Source organism: Miniopterus natalensis, chromosome 1 (genome assembly GCF_054644295.1).
Source record: "Miniopterus natalensis isolate mMinNat1 chromosome 1, mMinNat1.hap1, whole genome shotgun sequence".
NCBI classification, from domain to species: Eukaryota; Metazoa; Chordata; class Mammalia; order Chiroptera; family Miniopteridae; genus Miniopterus; species Miniopterus natalensis.
This window is the reverse complement of record NC_142081.1, coordinates 152,309,461-152,325,703: the sequence shown is the minus strand read 5'-3', so window position 1 is coordinate 152,325,703 and position 16,243 is coordinate 152,309,461. Positions and strand designations below refer to the sequence as shown.

General features: G+C 37.7%; 1 protein-coding gene across 2 annotated transcripts in view; it reads left to right on the top strand.

The window, feature by feature from the left end:
- Positions 1-16,243, top strand: part of HERC3 (HECT and RLD domain containing E3 ubiquitin protein ligase 3) — a 104,717-nt gene that overhangs the window by 62,042 nt on the left and 26,432 nt on the right. For both annotated transcript variants that reach the window (XM_087826596.1, XM_016203230.2), the window contains 9 exons: positions 135-298; positions 431-544; positions 6,916-6,939; positions 7,028-7,117; positions 8,338-8,508; positions 10,526-10,669; positions 12,164-12,330; positions 15,229-15,295; positions 15,778-15,860. In XM_087826596.1, the coding sequence (XP_087682722.1) occupies positions 135-298; positions 431-544; positions 6,916-6,939; positions 7,028-7,117; positions 8,338-8,508; positions 10,526-10,669; positions 12,164-12,330; positions 15,229-15,295; positions 15,778-15,860 (1,024 nt within the window). The remainder of the gene's footprint in view (positions 1-134; positions 299-430; positions 545-6,915; positions 6,940-7,027; positions 7,118-8,337; positions 8,509-10,525; positions 10,670-12,163; positions 12,331-15,228; positions 15,296-15,777; positions 15,861-16,243) is intronic.

Here is a 16,243-nt window from a genome sequence, read left to right as displayed (position 1 = left end):
TAGGAAACTGTATTTTAGACTAATGTTCACTTTCTAGCTGGAGTGGTTTTTAGCTAGAAGGCAGAAGATGTAAATTCTTAAGACATAAATATCAAGATTATATGTTGAAATATGTCTTTTCTTTCTTTCTAAAGATAACTGGTGGTCTCAGGTATGCCCGAAATATTTCATGAAGCTGGTAAACCTCTATAAAGGTGCAGTTGTTTATCTACTGAGAGGAAGAAAGACATTCTTAATTCCTGTACTGTTTAACAATTATATTACAGCAGCTCTCAAGCTCTTGGAGAAGTTATATAAGGTAAACATTGAGCAGAGCCAGTGGGCAGAAGGTTAAATAGATGGGAGGGTCAGATGTCCTACTGAGGTGTTCTGTGGGAAGCCATTTTCCAGTTGTTTTGGTTTTAGTTGTCCTTATTTTGTTCTTTATCAGGTAAATCTTAAAGTGAAGCATGTGGAATATGATACATTTTACATTCCTGAGATTTCCAATCTCATAGACATTCAGGAAGACTACCTCATGTGGTTCTTGCATCAAGCAGGCATGGTAAGAATTTATGTAAAGCATATCTTACAGGTTTAGTCTTTTCTCATAGTACAAATAAGGATAAGGAAAGTATTTCTGAGCCCTGTAATTTGTCCTTGACTTTGGTATTAGTGTCATACCTGTGTTTTAGCCACTGGCTTTTGCATTCTTAAAACTTTGAAGTGCTTTGAGTAATCACAGATGATCACAAGGAGTTATAAATGGGTAGTCACACAGAAATGGTATAAATTTTAATTAGTTGACAACATGAAAAAAAATCAATATATCTAAAGTAGTCAGACTCATAGAAACAAAGAATTGTGGTGGGGAGGGGACATGGGGAATTGTATAATGCGTATAGAGTTTCAGTTTTCAAGGTGAAAGAGTTCTGGAGATCATTGCACAATAATGCAAGTGTAGTTAACACTACTGAACTGTATACTTTAAAATAATGAAGATAGTAAACTTTGTTTTATGTCTTTCACCACAATTAAAAAATGTCAAGACATATAAAAGGAATTTTTAGCTTTTCTTGAAACTTGGAAGATCTGGCAAAATGACCTGTCTTCCCAGATGGCACCAATGGACTGGAGTTCAGTAGTGGTTCTTTTTTTTAAATATATCTTTATTGATTTCAGAGAGAGGAGGGGAGAGAGAGAGAGATGGAAACATCAACGATGAGAGTCATTGATCGGCTGTAGCCCACAACCCGGGCATGTGCCCCGACTGGGAATCAAACCCCGATCGCCTGGATCCTAGGTCGACGCTCAACCGCTGAGCCACGCCCGGCGGGGCAGTAGTGGTTCTTTAGAGGAGGCTTCTGTGTGCCACAGTCCCCACTGCAGCTTGATTTTGACATTGAGCAAAGGACATTTGCTAATTATCATCTTCTAGTAGCTATCCTACTTCAGTCGTCTTGTTCAGCTGCCTGAACCCTGTAGGCCACTCTGCTTTAGGATTATGTGAATAAAAAATCACATACCCTGACCTAGTTCTCACCATATGTTAGACATGCCACCCAAGGAACTGCGTGTGGATTCCTGCCTGCCACTTTTGATTGGCAAGAAATGCTCAGTTTGATTGTACTGGCTTGAGATATATGCAAGGCTTTTTAGGATCCCTCATCTGTGGAGTGTGTGTAAATTTGAGTTACTCAGAAAACAGAATGAAAATTTGGTTGTAATATTTAGTGAAGCCATGCACAGCAGATATATTTGAGGTGAGTTCCTGCTGCTTTAACAGATTTATCACCAACATTTATGCAGTATTTTCCCTGTAGGGATTTTGGGAGTCAATAATGGCCTCCAAAAGCAAGGTATTTAAGTAGGTTTATTTAACTAAGCAAGATTATTTTCTTTGTCAAATAATAGATGATTAATGTTAGACACAATATTGTGTTTTTAATAAGATTTTATAATTACCTTGAAAAAAAAAAACCTAAACAATGAAAGTGGATTAGTCTTCTAAATAGGTTTACAAGGGAAATTTAACGTGGACGCCAGCAATGAACTCTGCTTTTACCTGCTAATTCGGAAATTGTAAAAAGATTAACTTTTTTGTTTTATCAATCTGTATCAAGTTATTATTCATTGAATAATGAAATGTTAAGAGCCAAAATAAGCCTTATGAATTATTTAAGCTAACTGCTTTGTTTTCAGGTGAGGAAATGGGGACTCAGAGAAGTTAAACAATTTACCACCAGTTTAAATTAGCCATAAAAGCCATTTCTTTTGACTTCTAATCTACCCTATCTCTGACTTAATGCTAAATAGAATAATTCTAATGAACCCTAATTCTTTTTGCCAATGCAAAATAAGTTATAGGTGTTACAATCTAGGTTATCTTGACTGTAATTTCTGAATGGAGGTTAAATGAGCAACTTTTACAACTTTGTTACAGTTTCTCTTAAAATTTAATAAGCAAATACAGGTCTTCAGTGCTTCAGTAATTAAAGTAGTTATAGTGGAAAGGTAGAAAATTAGGTGAAATTACTATGTGAACTTTTGTGATATCTGTGGAATTTTAAAAATTGTGTAAGGTACAATACTATTAGAAATCAAAGTTTAAATTTTTTGATATCTTGGATTTTTAAGCTAAATTACTGAAGCCATTTTATATATAAACTTATATGTTTTTTAACCACTCTTTTGAGGTTTAATTGACATATAACATTACATTAGTTTCAGGTGTACAACACGATTTGGTGTTTGTATATACTGCAAAGTGATCACCCTAATAAGTCTAGTTACCGTCCCTCACCATACATAGTTACAGATGTTTTTCTTCTTGCGATGATAACTTTTAAATTTTCCTCTCATAGCAACTTTAAAATATGCAATACAGCATTAACTGTAAGTCACCATGCTGTACCATTAGCTCCCTGGAACTTAGAACTTGTACCCTTTGACCTTTATCTCCCCATCTTCCTAACCCCTAGGCCCTGGAAACCACCATTCTTCTGTTTCTATGAGACAGGTTTTTTTTTAAAGATTCCACATATAAGTGATACCGTACAGGATTTTTCTTTCTCTGGCTTATTTCACTTAGCATAATGCCCTTCAGTGTCACCCATGTTGCACATGGCAGGATTTCCTTGTTGTTGTGTTTTTTTTTATGGCAGAATAATATTCCATTGTATATATACCACAATAAATAGATTTGTTTGTATTAAATTTTTTGGCTTGGTAGTAGCTGAGTCAGTATAGCACGTAGTTCAAAGCACATGCTTAGGTCGAAAAGAACTGGGTTCTAGTTTCCACTCTGGCCTACTACCTATATGACCCTAGGCAAGTTACTTAACTTCTGTAGGCATAACATCCTCATTTGTAAATGAGACTTGTAACTGTATTGTGAGACTTAAATGGAAGAAAGCATGCATGGAAAGGCCTGCCTTGGGAGAGTGCTTTACTTGGCATGTAATAAGTCCTCAACTATTTTTCAGTAAGCTGTTCTTGGACCTAAGTTTGTCTCACGCCTACTAGTCACTGGGGATGGAGACATGTACAGGACACGGTGGTAGCCTCTGTGGGGTGTTCAGTGCAGAGGCAACAGTGAAAAAAGAATTAAAAAGGGCTTTAACACATGTGCAAAGGGCTATGGAGCACCAAAGGACATTCTAAAGTGGCTGATTTTTGCTCATTTAAAGAAGAGGTGGTAGTGGCTTGTTTATTTCCATTAATAAACTGCCATCCACTTGAAAATAAAATAACACAGAGTGACATTGTGGGCTCCCATAGAGGGCAGCACAAGTGAGAAAGTTAGTGATACGAAGTAAATGCTTCAGCAATAAAAACTAGAGTCAACTTGACATCTTGCCATATGTGTCACATGGGGGCAGTGTTTCATTTCTGAGTACCAGGATTGTGCATGGTCAGATGAGGCAAATGTTTTCGCCTCAGCATTCAGTGATGGCAGAGAGCCAGATTTGCTCACGGTGAGTATAGGAACACATGGTGGCAGGCAGACCCTACAGCAGAGGCTCCTGTGTTTTTCTTCTTGGCAAGACAGATATTTGTGTTGTTGATTTGGAATTTAAAAAAAGTAAAGATATATTCCCAGTTCTTTAGTTTTGTACCATGTACTTGTTCATTGCTCCTAATTTATATACTTTAAAAAATAAACAACCCCATTTCAAGCAGAAACACTTGAAATGCGATCAACCAGTACTTTGCTAGTTTTAGGTTTGTTAGACTTATTTTGGGGGGAATGGATGGCCCAGGACAAGCAGCCCCTCAGAAGGGATCACAAGTCAATTCATATGTCTCCTTCTAGGTTAGGGAGAGCAGTCGTGAAGCAAAATCATAACATGGCTCCTTCAGTATTTCATGTAATATGGAAATGCCAATACTAATACCATTTCTAAAATATTCAGCATTCACAAAATAAAAATCAGTGAAGTCACTATATTTTAAATACAAAAACTCATAGACTTATATGAGTTTATGATGTATAGATGTATAATAGACCTTTATATAGGTCTGGTGCTTCTTTTGACGGAATAGCCTTCCCTTCTTCCCCTTCCTTGGAACTGGCGCTGTGGTCCCCCCCTGGGGGAGAGTCTTCTGGACCACCAGCTCTGTGGCCTTGGCTCTGGTTCCTAACTGAGGTAGTTTCGGATTTCTTTCCAGCCAACCCACTCAACTGAGGGCATGGTGACCCTGCCCGAAATTTAACTCCTCTCCTTCTTCATAACAGAGATCAGCCTCCTTACAAAACTGGGCTCTGTCAGGGGGTGGGGGGTGGGGGGTCAGGCAAAGAGTGAAGGGAGGGAATAAGAACTGCAGAAAGGAGGGCTTGTGGTGGGGTTTGCAGGGAGAGGATGGTAGAGAGTCAGAGAACTGGAGTGGGACTGGAGAGTCAAGAAACACAGACAAAGCTCTTGATTGATGTCTGGAATAACTGCAGGTTTACAGTTGTTTGTGTGGAAAATAATACAATGATTAGTAAAGAATAATACAAGAATAAACTGTGTTTATTCTCACAACTGGAAACCTGTTGTTATCCCACCTATACTGCACCAACAAAAATACCAGTATTTAAAAATATTGAGTATACCGGGGCGCTATAATGCCAGTGACTGTTTTTACAGTCACTGTTATCACTTTTCAAAACTTCATCTTGTTTTATAGACAACACACATTAAAGATCTATCTACTCTCTTGAGAATAAGTTAGTCATGCTTAGAATAAAATAATCTGTTCTGAGATGAAGATTCTAAAATTCTGAATCCTGGCACCAGTTTAAAATCTGCTTCCCCAGGATACTTCTACCTTAAGGCTAGAAGTACTATTTAAGGCCAGAAGAGAATTTGTTTAGAGTGCTGTTTCATGGTGTGGGTATGTTTTATTTTACTGATTTCAGTTCCTAAATTGAAAGTAAATTAGATACGTAAGCATGGGAGTGTGTCAGATCAGCCTGGATTAGGTATGCGTGGCTTCATACCTGTCTCGCTGGGCAGAACTGTCTCTCTGATTAGTGTTCCCCAGTCTAGGGAAATGTTCCAAGACCCATGAAGGAACCTGTTTCTGAAGGATAAACAGGGTAGATTTTAATTACAATTGCTTTTAAATGATTTCATTGGAATATACACAAACACGAAAGAAGATAGGTATACACTTCTTATTCGTGTGGCGTTTAAAGACAAACACGAAAGAAGATAGGTATACACTTCTTATTCGTGTGGCGTTTAAATACAACTGAATCAAGTTTACAGACAACCTCTAACGGGAATAAAACGCATACGGAAACCATACCCACTGGCATTGCAGATTGGGACTGCCCGCTGTCAGGCCTTGGTGCTTTAGCTCCAGGGCCTGGCTTAGTCACCCTGGCATGACTCAGCTCTCTCCTTTTTAGCTGCTATTAACCTTCATTCATGCAGAGAGCCAGGGTGGCTCTGGCCCTTTTTTGGGTGCAAATGAATCACTTACCAAGGAAGACTGCTTTTCTGTTTTTCTTATTACTCTTGGACAATTAAGTATAACATGGCATCAATGCAGTCATTAAAATAAATGCATATTATATGGTGACACATCATTATAAAGAGTTCACTCAGAATGTGTTGGTTTTTTAAAAAATTTTGTTTAGGATATTATTTATTAAAAACCCACAAAATTTAAAAAATGTATATAGCACCCTCAGAACTCTGAGAAGAAATCCATGGTGTTCTGTTTGAGAAATATTACTACAGGTCAACACGATCCGTTGTTGATATTTTTGTTTGTTTCTATTAAGTTTATGAATAATGCGTGTTACATAACCTAACAAAAACTTCCAGAAGAGAATTTTCCCCCTGGTAAATGAAACTAGCATACCTCTTAGATATGTTTGTAGGTTGTTTAATTTACTGTTATTCCCCTCCTCAAAAGTTTATTAGGATTTTATTTACATATTGATAGAGTGTCTTCTGCAGGCCAAGCGTTGGTTTAAATGCCGAGTGAGAGACACTTTAAATGTTTGGTTTCTGTTCAGAGTAACAGTGTGTGTGTGTGTAAGGAAGAGATGTAACATGCTGACAAATAAATGAAATTTGCATTAACTTGACCCAACGAAAGTAACCTCTGAAGTCAAGGTTTTAAAGTTCCTGTTTTGGAATTAGATTTCTTTTATGGAAGAGAATTCTATTAATGCTGTGAATTATGGAGTTAGTGAAATTGCCTGGAACAGTTCTCTAAACATTTTTAAAGATTGTTTTTAGTTTTTTTCTCAGGCTGTGTCCGTAAAAACATTTGGTGTATTCCATTAAAATCCAGTCATCCATTCAAATGGGGTTAGTTCCATGGCCAAGCAGTCAGATAGTTGATATGTTTTGTTATTTGTATTTCACATTTGTAGGGGGTAAAAGTTTAGGTTTTGCAATTCAAGTAAGAGATTTTTTATTTTTCTTTACACAGAAGACTAGACCATCTATAATACAGGTAAATGATTCTTTTTAAATTTACTTATATATTTTTCCAGCAATATTCCCTGTGGATACTATAATATTTCCAATAATGTTTTATTTAGGATGCTGTAACACTTTGTTCCTACCCTTTCATTTTTGATGCCCAAGCCAAGACCAAAATGTTACAGACGGATGCTGAACTACAGATGCAGGTATCATATTTTAAAAATTATTTTCTTCTCTTATGTGTTTCCTCCAACCAACACATTCAGTTGTAATTTTTACTAATAGGAGAAAGTATATTTGGATGAGTTCCATTCTAACTTTTAGAGCTATTACAAATTTTTTAGCAATTTTATACTGAATACAACACGTAAACATGAGGACACATTTACATAGATCAGGAATTGGCAAGCGTTTTCATGAAGGGCAACATAGTAAATATTTTAGTCTTTCTATCTAAAATAGTCAGTCTATCTCAACTGTTCAGCTCTGTCATAGCACAAAAAGTGATAGACAATATATGAAAGAATGAGCATGGCAGTACAGTATTCCAGTGGAAATTTATGTACACTGAAACTTGAATTTTATATAATTTTCACATGTGGTGAAGTATTCTTCTTTTGATTTTTTCCCCCCAACAATTTAAAAATGTAGAAACCATTGTCAGCTCAAGAGCTGTACAAAAATAGGCAGCAGGCTGAATTTGGTCCAGTTGTCTGCTGACCCCTGATAGAGATAGAGAGACATTTAAATGGAGCTTGGTGATTCTTTATTGAATTAGAACTTAAGTTATAGAGATTTATTTAAAGTACACATTCTTACTATAAAATAATATTGGTTTTGACAAGCCTACAAAGATATTTGTGAATTAGCAATTCAAATCTACCAGTTCCTGCAGTTGCTGGATATATAATTTCATTCACCTCTCTTTTCACCTCTCTGTCTGTCTCTCTAGCTTTCTATGTATATATGTACATATCTATTCTCACAGTGATATATTCTCGATACTGACAGTTTAAAGGTTTTCCAGAGAAAATGTACATTTTTTCAAAGAATAAAAACCATTAACAAGTGGTTATTAGGTTTCTTCTGCCATGGATTTTACCCACGCTCCATCTTGTTTCTTCTATTGCAATATTCTTTCAGTCTTAATTGGGCTTAAATCATTTTCCTGGGACTAGTTATAGATCATACGGTTCACAAACTGTTTCAGGTAATCTCTCTGGGTTCAGATTAGAAAGATTTGTGTGTTTTATAAACATATAGTAACTTAGAAAATCTAACTGGAAAAGTTAGAGGAAAATACAAAGAACAAATGGAGATGCAATCAGTGTGCTCCCCACCTACCCCTGATAGAAAGGCCCAGCTGGCTGCTGTCCCCACTCACAGGTGTGCTCTGAGTAATTGTGTTCTTGATGTGCCATTCCAGGTGGCGGTCAACGGAGCCAACCTGCAAAATGTCTTCATGCTTCTCACCTTGGAGCCTCTGCTGGCCAGAAGCCCCTTCCTGGTCCTCCATGTTCGCAGGAACAACCTCGTTGGAGATGCCCTAAGAGAGCTGAGCATTCATTCTGATATTGATCTAAAAAAGCCTCTCAAAGTGAGCCCTTCAGTATATTCTTCTAAATATCTTCCTATTTTTTCTTTAAACAGTGTTGAAGCAGCAACAGCCTTACTATTAAAATTGTGGTGTGCAGCCATTCATTATTTCTTTCATTCATTTTACAAGAATTTAATCACATCCTTCTGTCAAATTACAAAACAGCACATCTCAACATAACATCAGATAAAAATGCCAGTGGATTACTTGAGGGGTTACAGGGCTTTCTTTGCCTGCTGTCTAAGGTGTATCTGCTCCAGTTCTACCAAAAACAAGCAAACAACAGCAAAACTAAAGCTTCAACTAGGTGTAAAACTATCAAGCCAGCATCTAGGAAGTCTTTGGATGTCAGATTTAAGAGAAAGAAGGTAAAAAGAACATAGAAAGGTAGTGAAATCATCTGGGAAGCTGTTGGCCTGTTATGACAGGCACTCTTAGTACCCTGATATTACTGAATTAAGAAACTGTCGAGTGGGGGAATGGGTGGGGAGAGAGTAATCAGAGAACTTACATGTATAAATGAATAACCCGTGGACCCGGACAATAGTATGGGAAAGGCCTGGGGGTGGGGCGGATGTGGGGTAGAGGGGATCAAAGGTCGGGGCACCTGTAATACTTTCAACGATAAAGATAAAAAAAAAGTGAAATGGAAAAAAACCTCAATATTAACTATCGATAATTTTTAAAAATCTCAAGTAGGCTACAGGGAAGATTATTTTCTCTTTGCTCTAAAGAAAATGATATTACAAAATTGTTGAATAAAGAGGCAATCAAAACAATGAAGAAAAAGGTATAGAGGTTAATTAATATTACTGTTATGTTATTTAAAAAGTTTTTGTGATGTTTTGGCATTTATTCAAAAACAGAAAAAGAAATTGTCTTTCCATGTAGACTGTGCATGTTTATGTTACTACTTACTGTATTTCCGTGGCTTACCACAATGCTTGGTATACAGTAGGCATTAATAAGTATGTAGTGAATTACTTGAAATTCTAAGTCATTTATCTTTCCCTTCAGAAGATTTCCATATCTCTATTAACAACCTTCTTGTAAACACCAGTTTCTGAAATGTAATAAGCAAGAAACTCATTGTCTCCAGGGTATTGTCACCCTTTCCAAAATGTCCAAATAGTATCTGTGCCTTCAGTCTGCCTGGTTATGGTTCATATGGTTCACAAGCTTTTTGCCTACTGTTTTCAATCAGTAATTCAGATAAGACCGTCCTTGCTCTGTAGCGTGTCTGAGTTGTCTTCTGCTGGCACCTGTCCCCACCTTTACTCTCGTCCTGCTGTAGGCAGCCTTAAAGATAGCCTCAGGATAAGCTTTCTCAGATGCTGTTTTCAGCTCTGTGCCTGAGCCTTACCTCTAAAATGGGGATGATAATAGTAATACCTATGCATCAGGCTGTTCTGAGGATTAAGTTAGTTTAAGTGCCGGCATGTAGTAACTCTCAATAACTTTCTCTCATTGGTTTGCTGCAGTTGTTACTGTGATAACCATTAAGGGTCCCGCCCGGCCCATATGGGCCTGTTTATGGGTCTTTTGATAGCCCCTCACAGAGCTCAGGTCTGTACCTACTTAGAGTGCCCTTCTCCCTTCCATATGCATCAGTTTCTTCAAGTACCCTTTCTTTTACTCAGGTCGATCATTGCCTTGCTCTGTGTGCCAGAACATTTACCTCTCAATGTATTTGATTCTTTGAAAAATAAAGTGTATTCTTGAGTGGGTTCTTTTATGTTTGCCTTACTGCCCTAAATAGATGGTAAACTTTCTGTGGACATAAGGTGAACTTCTAACCTTCTTTGTATTCCTTGAAGTAAGTACCTAGTAAAAATTCTTTCTGTGTGTCTGTAATTGCCTAATAATCAGCGGATACACCTTTCAGTTTTCATTGCATCATTGTATTCTGTGTTATATCTTCCTTTCTTTGTTCTGACTTTGGAAAGAATTTGCTAAAAAAAAAAAAAAGAATACCAAAGATTCTTTGAAGTATTAATTCTACTTTCATTGTTTTAAGGTAATCTTTGATGGTGAAGAAGCAGTGGATGCTGGTGGTGTCACAAAGGAGTTCTTTCTTTTACTGTTAAAAGAACTTTTGAATCCCATCTATGGAATGTTTACCTACTATCAGGATTCAAATCTCTTGTGGTTTTCAGATACGGTGAGTTAGAGATATCATCGTTAAACAGATAGACAGGATTAAACTTTTATTTTAGTTGTGAGACCAAGTCCCAGACTCCTGACTTTGAAAAGGGAAGCATAATGAAAAAAATAATTTAAAATGTCTAAATAATGTATGCAGTCTTTACCTTTTTACCTGTTGCCAAGACCTCATAGTGTCTTTTGTCACCTATCAGCCTCATTTCCATCTCTAGTAGGTAAGATCCAAGTTTTGTCATCCTTGAAGGGTGGAAAAAACACAGCATGAAAAATAAATTGCTTTTATGACATGCAAAAAGTAGTAGTCAGATGTGTCCTTTTTTATTAACAATGAGATTATGTGTAGACACACATACACTTTAATTTTGAAAATTCACTGGGAGAGCTAAGTTTTGAGACGCATTCTAATTTCAACCAGACTATATTTTAGTTCTTTTTCTACCAGAGTTTTCTCCCTGGATCTGCACTGTCCTAAAAGGTAGCCATTAGCTACATGTGGCCATTGAAATTGAAATTTTATTTAGTTAAAATGAAATAGTACCAAAGATTCATTTTCTCAGTTGTACTTGCCACATTTCAAGTGGCCACCACATGGGACAGCACAGAATAGACTGTTTGCATCATTGCAGAAGGTACTATTGGACAGCATTGCTCTAAATGAGTACAGCCACACGCTGCGGAACAACTTTTGTGTCAACAATGGATTGCATACATGACAGTGGCCCCCTAAATTATAATGGAGCTGAAAAATTCCTATTGCCTAGTGACATCATAGGCATTGTAATGTTGTAGCACAGTGCATCACTCGTGTTTGTGGTGATGCTGGTGTGAACACGCCTGCTGTGCTGCCAGTCGTATAAAGTCCAGCACATAATACTTGATACAGTGCATAATAGTTGGTAATAAAAGACCACGTTATTGGTTTATGTAGTTCCTATACTATACGTTTGATTCTTATTTTAGAGTGTACTCTTTCTACTTATACAAAAATTTGCTGTAAAACAGGTTGCTGTGTTCCTTGGGCAGCAGCCTCATACATCTTGATTGCATCACTTTCTTTTGTGCTTGATTTAATCTCATGTTGTTTTGTACAGTAACATGCTGTACAGGCTTGCAGTGTAGGAGCAGTAGGCTGTACCTGGGTGTGTAGTAGGCTATCTCATCTAGGTTTGTGTCAGTGCACCTTACGATGTTTGCACAAGGACAAAAATCACCTGATGCATTTCTCAGAATGAATCCCCACCGTTAAGTGGCAAATGACTGTATAAGCTATTCTATCGCTAGATGAGCTATAAATGCTTAACTTTGTCTATACTGTATCTTGTGGGGATAATCAAATTTTTGTCAGGGGAGTTGCTCTGCTCCAGAAGGTAACTAAATATTAATAAGGTCTTTATTCTTTTATACTGAAAATATTTTATCTCAAATGGCAGATTGTTTTGAGGGCCAGAAACACTGAATGTCTTTTTAACACATTTGCATATGTACTGAAAAGTGTTTTGTAGAGCACAACTGGTTTCACTTGATTGGCATAACCTGCGGACTAGCTATCTACAACTCCACCGTGGTCGATCTCCACTTCCCGTTGGCGCTCTATAAGAAGTTACTGAATGTAAAGCCTGGCTTGGAAGACTTGAAGGAGCTGTCACCCACTGAAGGAAGGTACAAAGCTAAAAGACAGACAGATTGGTGTTGGGAACTGCTCTGGCTACCTCTGACAGTGTGGATTAAAGGTTGAAAATACCATAGGCACAAGTGTGAGTGTATAGAACCATATGGTTAGACTCTGTTGTATGTGATTTGTCTTAAGGCTTAGCTACACAGCTACTTGCTTAGAGACTGTCACTTTATAGGTGGAGCAAAGAAAAGAAAATGAAATCAGAGCTGCCCAGGAATACAAAATAATCTCTTTTTTTCCTTATTCTGAACAAGAAATAAAGACTTTGAGATTTGTCAGGGTCCAGAAATGCACAGGGAGGAAAGCATTGAAAAGGGAGCCCGTATTAAAAAACCCTACAGTTCCCCTCCTCCTGTTTCTCTTTTCTGCGTGTCTCCTTTACTCTCAAACTACTGTCACACAATACTTCCGGTCACCACATGTGGGGGCGGTTTTCCTCCGCATCACCAAGCAGTTCTCCAGGACGCCAGCTGGGTATCCTACGATTTCACTAAACTTGGACAGTCTACCTGGAGTAGTGTCAGATTCCACAGGTTAAGGGCTCAGTCCCACAAGACTGCTCCCACCACACTTCAGATGCCAGTTGCAAGTAGGAGGTCCCCAGGTTATCCACAACTTCTGTCTGATTTTGCTACAAATAAGAGGTTCCCATGACCCCTCTTCAGGTTCGCTTAATTTGCTAGAGCAGCACACAGAACCCAGGGAAACATTTTTACCAGTTTATTAAAGGATATGGTAAAGGATACAGATGAACAGCCAGGTGAAGAGATACATAGGATGAGGTCTGCTTAGGTCCTGAGAGCAGGAGCTTCTGTTCCTGTGGAGTTGGGGTGCATCATGCTCCTGGGATGTGGTGTGTTTCCCAACCCAGAAGCTTTCTGAACCTCCTGCTACTGGGACTTTATGGAGGCTTCCTCACATAGGCGTGATCAATTATCACCTCTATTTCTAGCCCCTCTTTCCTCTCTGGAAAATGGGGGTGGAGTTGAAAATTCCAAGCTTCTAATCATGGCTTAGTCTTTTTAGTGACCGGTCCTTACCCAGGAGCCCACCAAGAGCCACCTCATTGGAACAGAAGATGCTCCTAGTGCTCTTACCGCTTAGGAATTTACAAGATTTTTAGGAGCTCTGTGTCAGGAACCAGGGGCAGATTATATATATAAAACCTCTTATGGAACCTCATATATATCCCCAGAGCCTTTTAAAAAAGTTTGAGATATAATTCACATACCATATAGTTCACCCAGTTAAAAGTATACAGTCCATTAACCTTGAGTATATTCAGAATTGTGTAGCTGTCACCACAATTTTAGAATATTTTTATCACCTGAAAAAGAAACCTCAGTCATCATCCCCAGTCTCCTCATCCCATAAGCCCTAGGCAACTGCTAATCTACTTTCTGTTTCTATAGGTTTGCCTATTCTGGATATTTCCTATAAAGGGAATCATTCAATATATGGTCCTCTGTGTCTGGCTTCTTCACACAGCATGTTTTCAAGGTTCATCCATATTGTAACTCATATCAGTGTTTCATTTTTTTCATTGCCAAATAATATTCCATTGTATGGATATACTAATTCTGTTTATCTGTTCATCATTTGATGGACATTTGGCTTGTTTTTACTTTTTGGATATTATGGGTAATGCTGCTATGGACATTCTTGCCCAAGTTTTTGTGTAGACGTAAGTTTTAATTGCTGGGTCCTACGGCAGCTCTATGTTTTAGCCTTTTGAGGAACTGTCAGACAGTTTCCAAAGCAGTGGAGCCGTGTTTTTATGTTCTTCTCTTTCTGGCTCTTAAAACCCCTTTATTCTGAGTTTCTCTGTACTGATTTTAGGTAGCCTAAGATTAAGTATGTAAAAAGACACCACAGCCTTAGCTTTCTGTAAACAGTATAAGCCTTTTGGCATTATTAGGAAGGTATACCCCTTTCTATAGAAAAAGAGTATCAATTTTAAGATGGAAATGAGAGTGTCACACCACCAGTCTAGGACACCAATACTGAGAAACCATAACATGGCAGGGGTGGTGTCACAGAAAGCGGAAAAGAAACCTTAGAAGGAATACGAAAAAATGATAAAGGAGACCCAGTCAGGGTTAATTTTTAGTAACTGGAAGAGAGGCTAAAGAGTGACAAAACTATGCTCCATGTACTTTACCAGCCTGGCTGAGAATGCTATATTTCAAATAGTGATTTTGGGTGGTTAACTGGTAGCAAATTTAAATTCCACAGTAAGAATTTTCTTCCTGGGCACCTGTTGATAGAGCTGCCAGACTCAGAGATCACTAGAGAAGAAAGTGTGAATGAGGTCTAGCTATAAGAAGGTATTCTCTTGAAAACTAGGATATGACTGTTGTTGGAATAAACATATTTTTTGAGTGCATGTTTGAGTGTGCTTTAGTCTGACAGATAATGACTGTCTTTACCGTACAGAGCCCCTTGCATTAACAAGTAAGCCGTTGAGATTCCTAATGGGTGAGGTGACTTCGTGGCCTTTCTTTTTAATGATAGAAGGATTATTCTATTAAAGCATATGGACGAAGCCAGCCTGTAGGACCACTGCGGTACCATCTCCCCCAGTATCTACTTCCAAGCAACCCCAGGGTTAAAAGAAAGTGTGTTAGATATAATTCATTAGAAATTCTTCATTAATCCAGTACTATCTCTCAGTAGGAAAAGAGAACAAGTAATGTCTTATAGGTCTACTGCCTATTTCTTTTCAATGTATAGATAACATGATTTTCTGTCAGTCTGGGTTTATGTTCGTTCTAGAATCTTACAGTTTTTCCTTTCAAACAGTCTGGACACATGACTGAGATAAAAACACTATTGCCATGTCTGATTTGCCTCTTTTCCTTTCTCCATCATTCTATGATTAGGAGTCTTCAAGAACTTTTAGATTATCCTGGGGAAGATATTGAGGAAACTTTCTGCCTCAACTTTACGGTAAGGATTTCCAGTTTATTTATGATTATGGCTGTCTCTTTCATCATGCTTACAAGTCATAACTAACAGTTTTTCTCCAAATCAAATAACAAATTCAGGGAATTCTCTGAACCAAATTTTTTTAGTCATAGTGTTTTAAGTTCAGTAAATGTGTTGAATAAATGAATGAATAATTTAATCTGTGCACTTAAGAAAACAACTGAAGCATTAATCCTCTTTATTTCTGGTATGTTTCTTTTCTTGAGTTCATATCATTTCTCTTTGATTGCATTTATTGGCAATACCAGGTCTTAAAACAAAAGAGATCTTTTAAGGTGCCAGTGTTTTCTGACTTGGGTTCTCTGTCTCCCAAGAGCTTTCTGTGGTAATAAGTTGTCACTAAGCTACGTTTGTCCCTAAAGCTCCTCTCACTCTTTTGGGTTCTAGAAAAAGATAAGTGGTAAACAAAATTGAAATATTTCTTTTCCCCCCCTTAAATATAGATTTGTCGAGAAAGCTATGGAGTGATTGAACAGAAGAAGCTGATACCTGAGGGAGACAAAGTGACTGTGTGCAAGGATAACAGGTTAGTCCTGACCTTGGACTTTGCAGACATTGCTACTTTGTTTTTCTGCACTTTTTAGACCAAGATTAAAGTTAAATTTTAATCCCTTTTTCAGAAGAAGTAAGGGAAAAGAGCAAGAAATTGTAGATTTTAATGAATTTTTAATAGTAGAGGAAGCACCAGACCTGAATTCAGGTGATACCTGTTTCAATTCTAGATCTCCATCTTACTAGCTTTGACCCTGAACAAATCATGTAAACTGTTTGATCTCAGTTTCTCATCTGAAAAATGGGGATTATAACAGCTGCCCTACCTACCTCATGGGATGGTTTTGAGACTAAAGTGAGAAAATTTATAAGGAAACATTTGGAATGAATGAATTCTCAGCGTCTAGCACAGGGTTT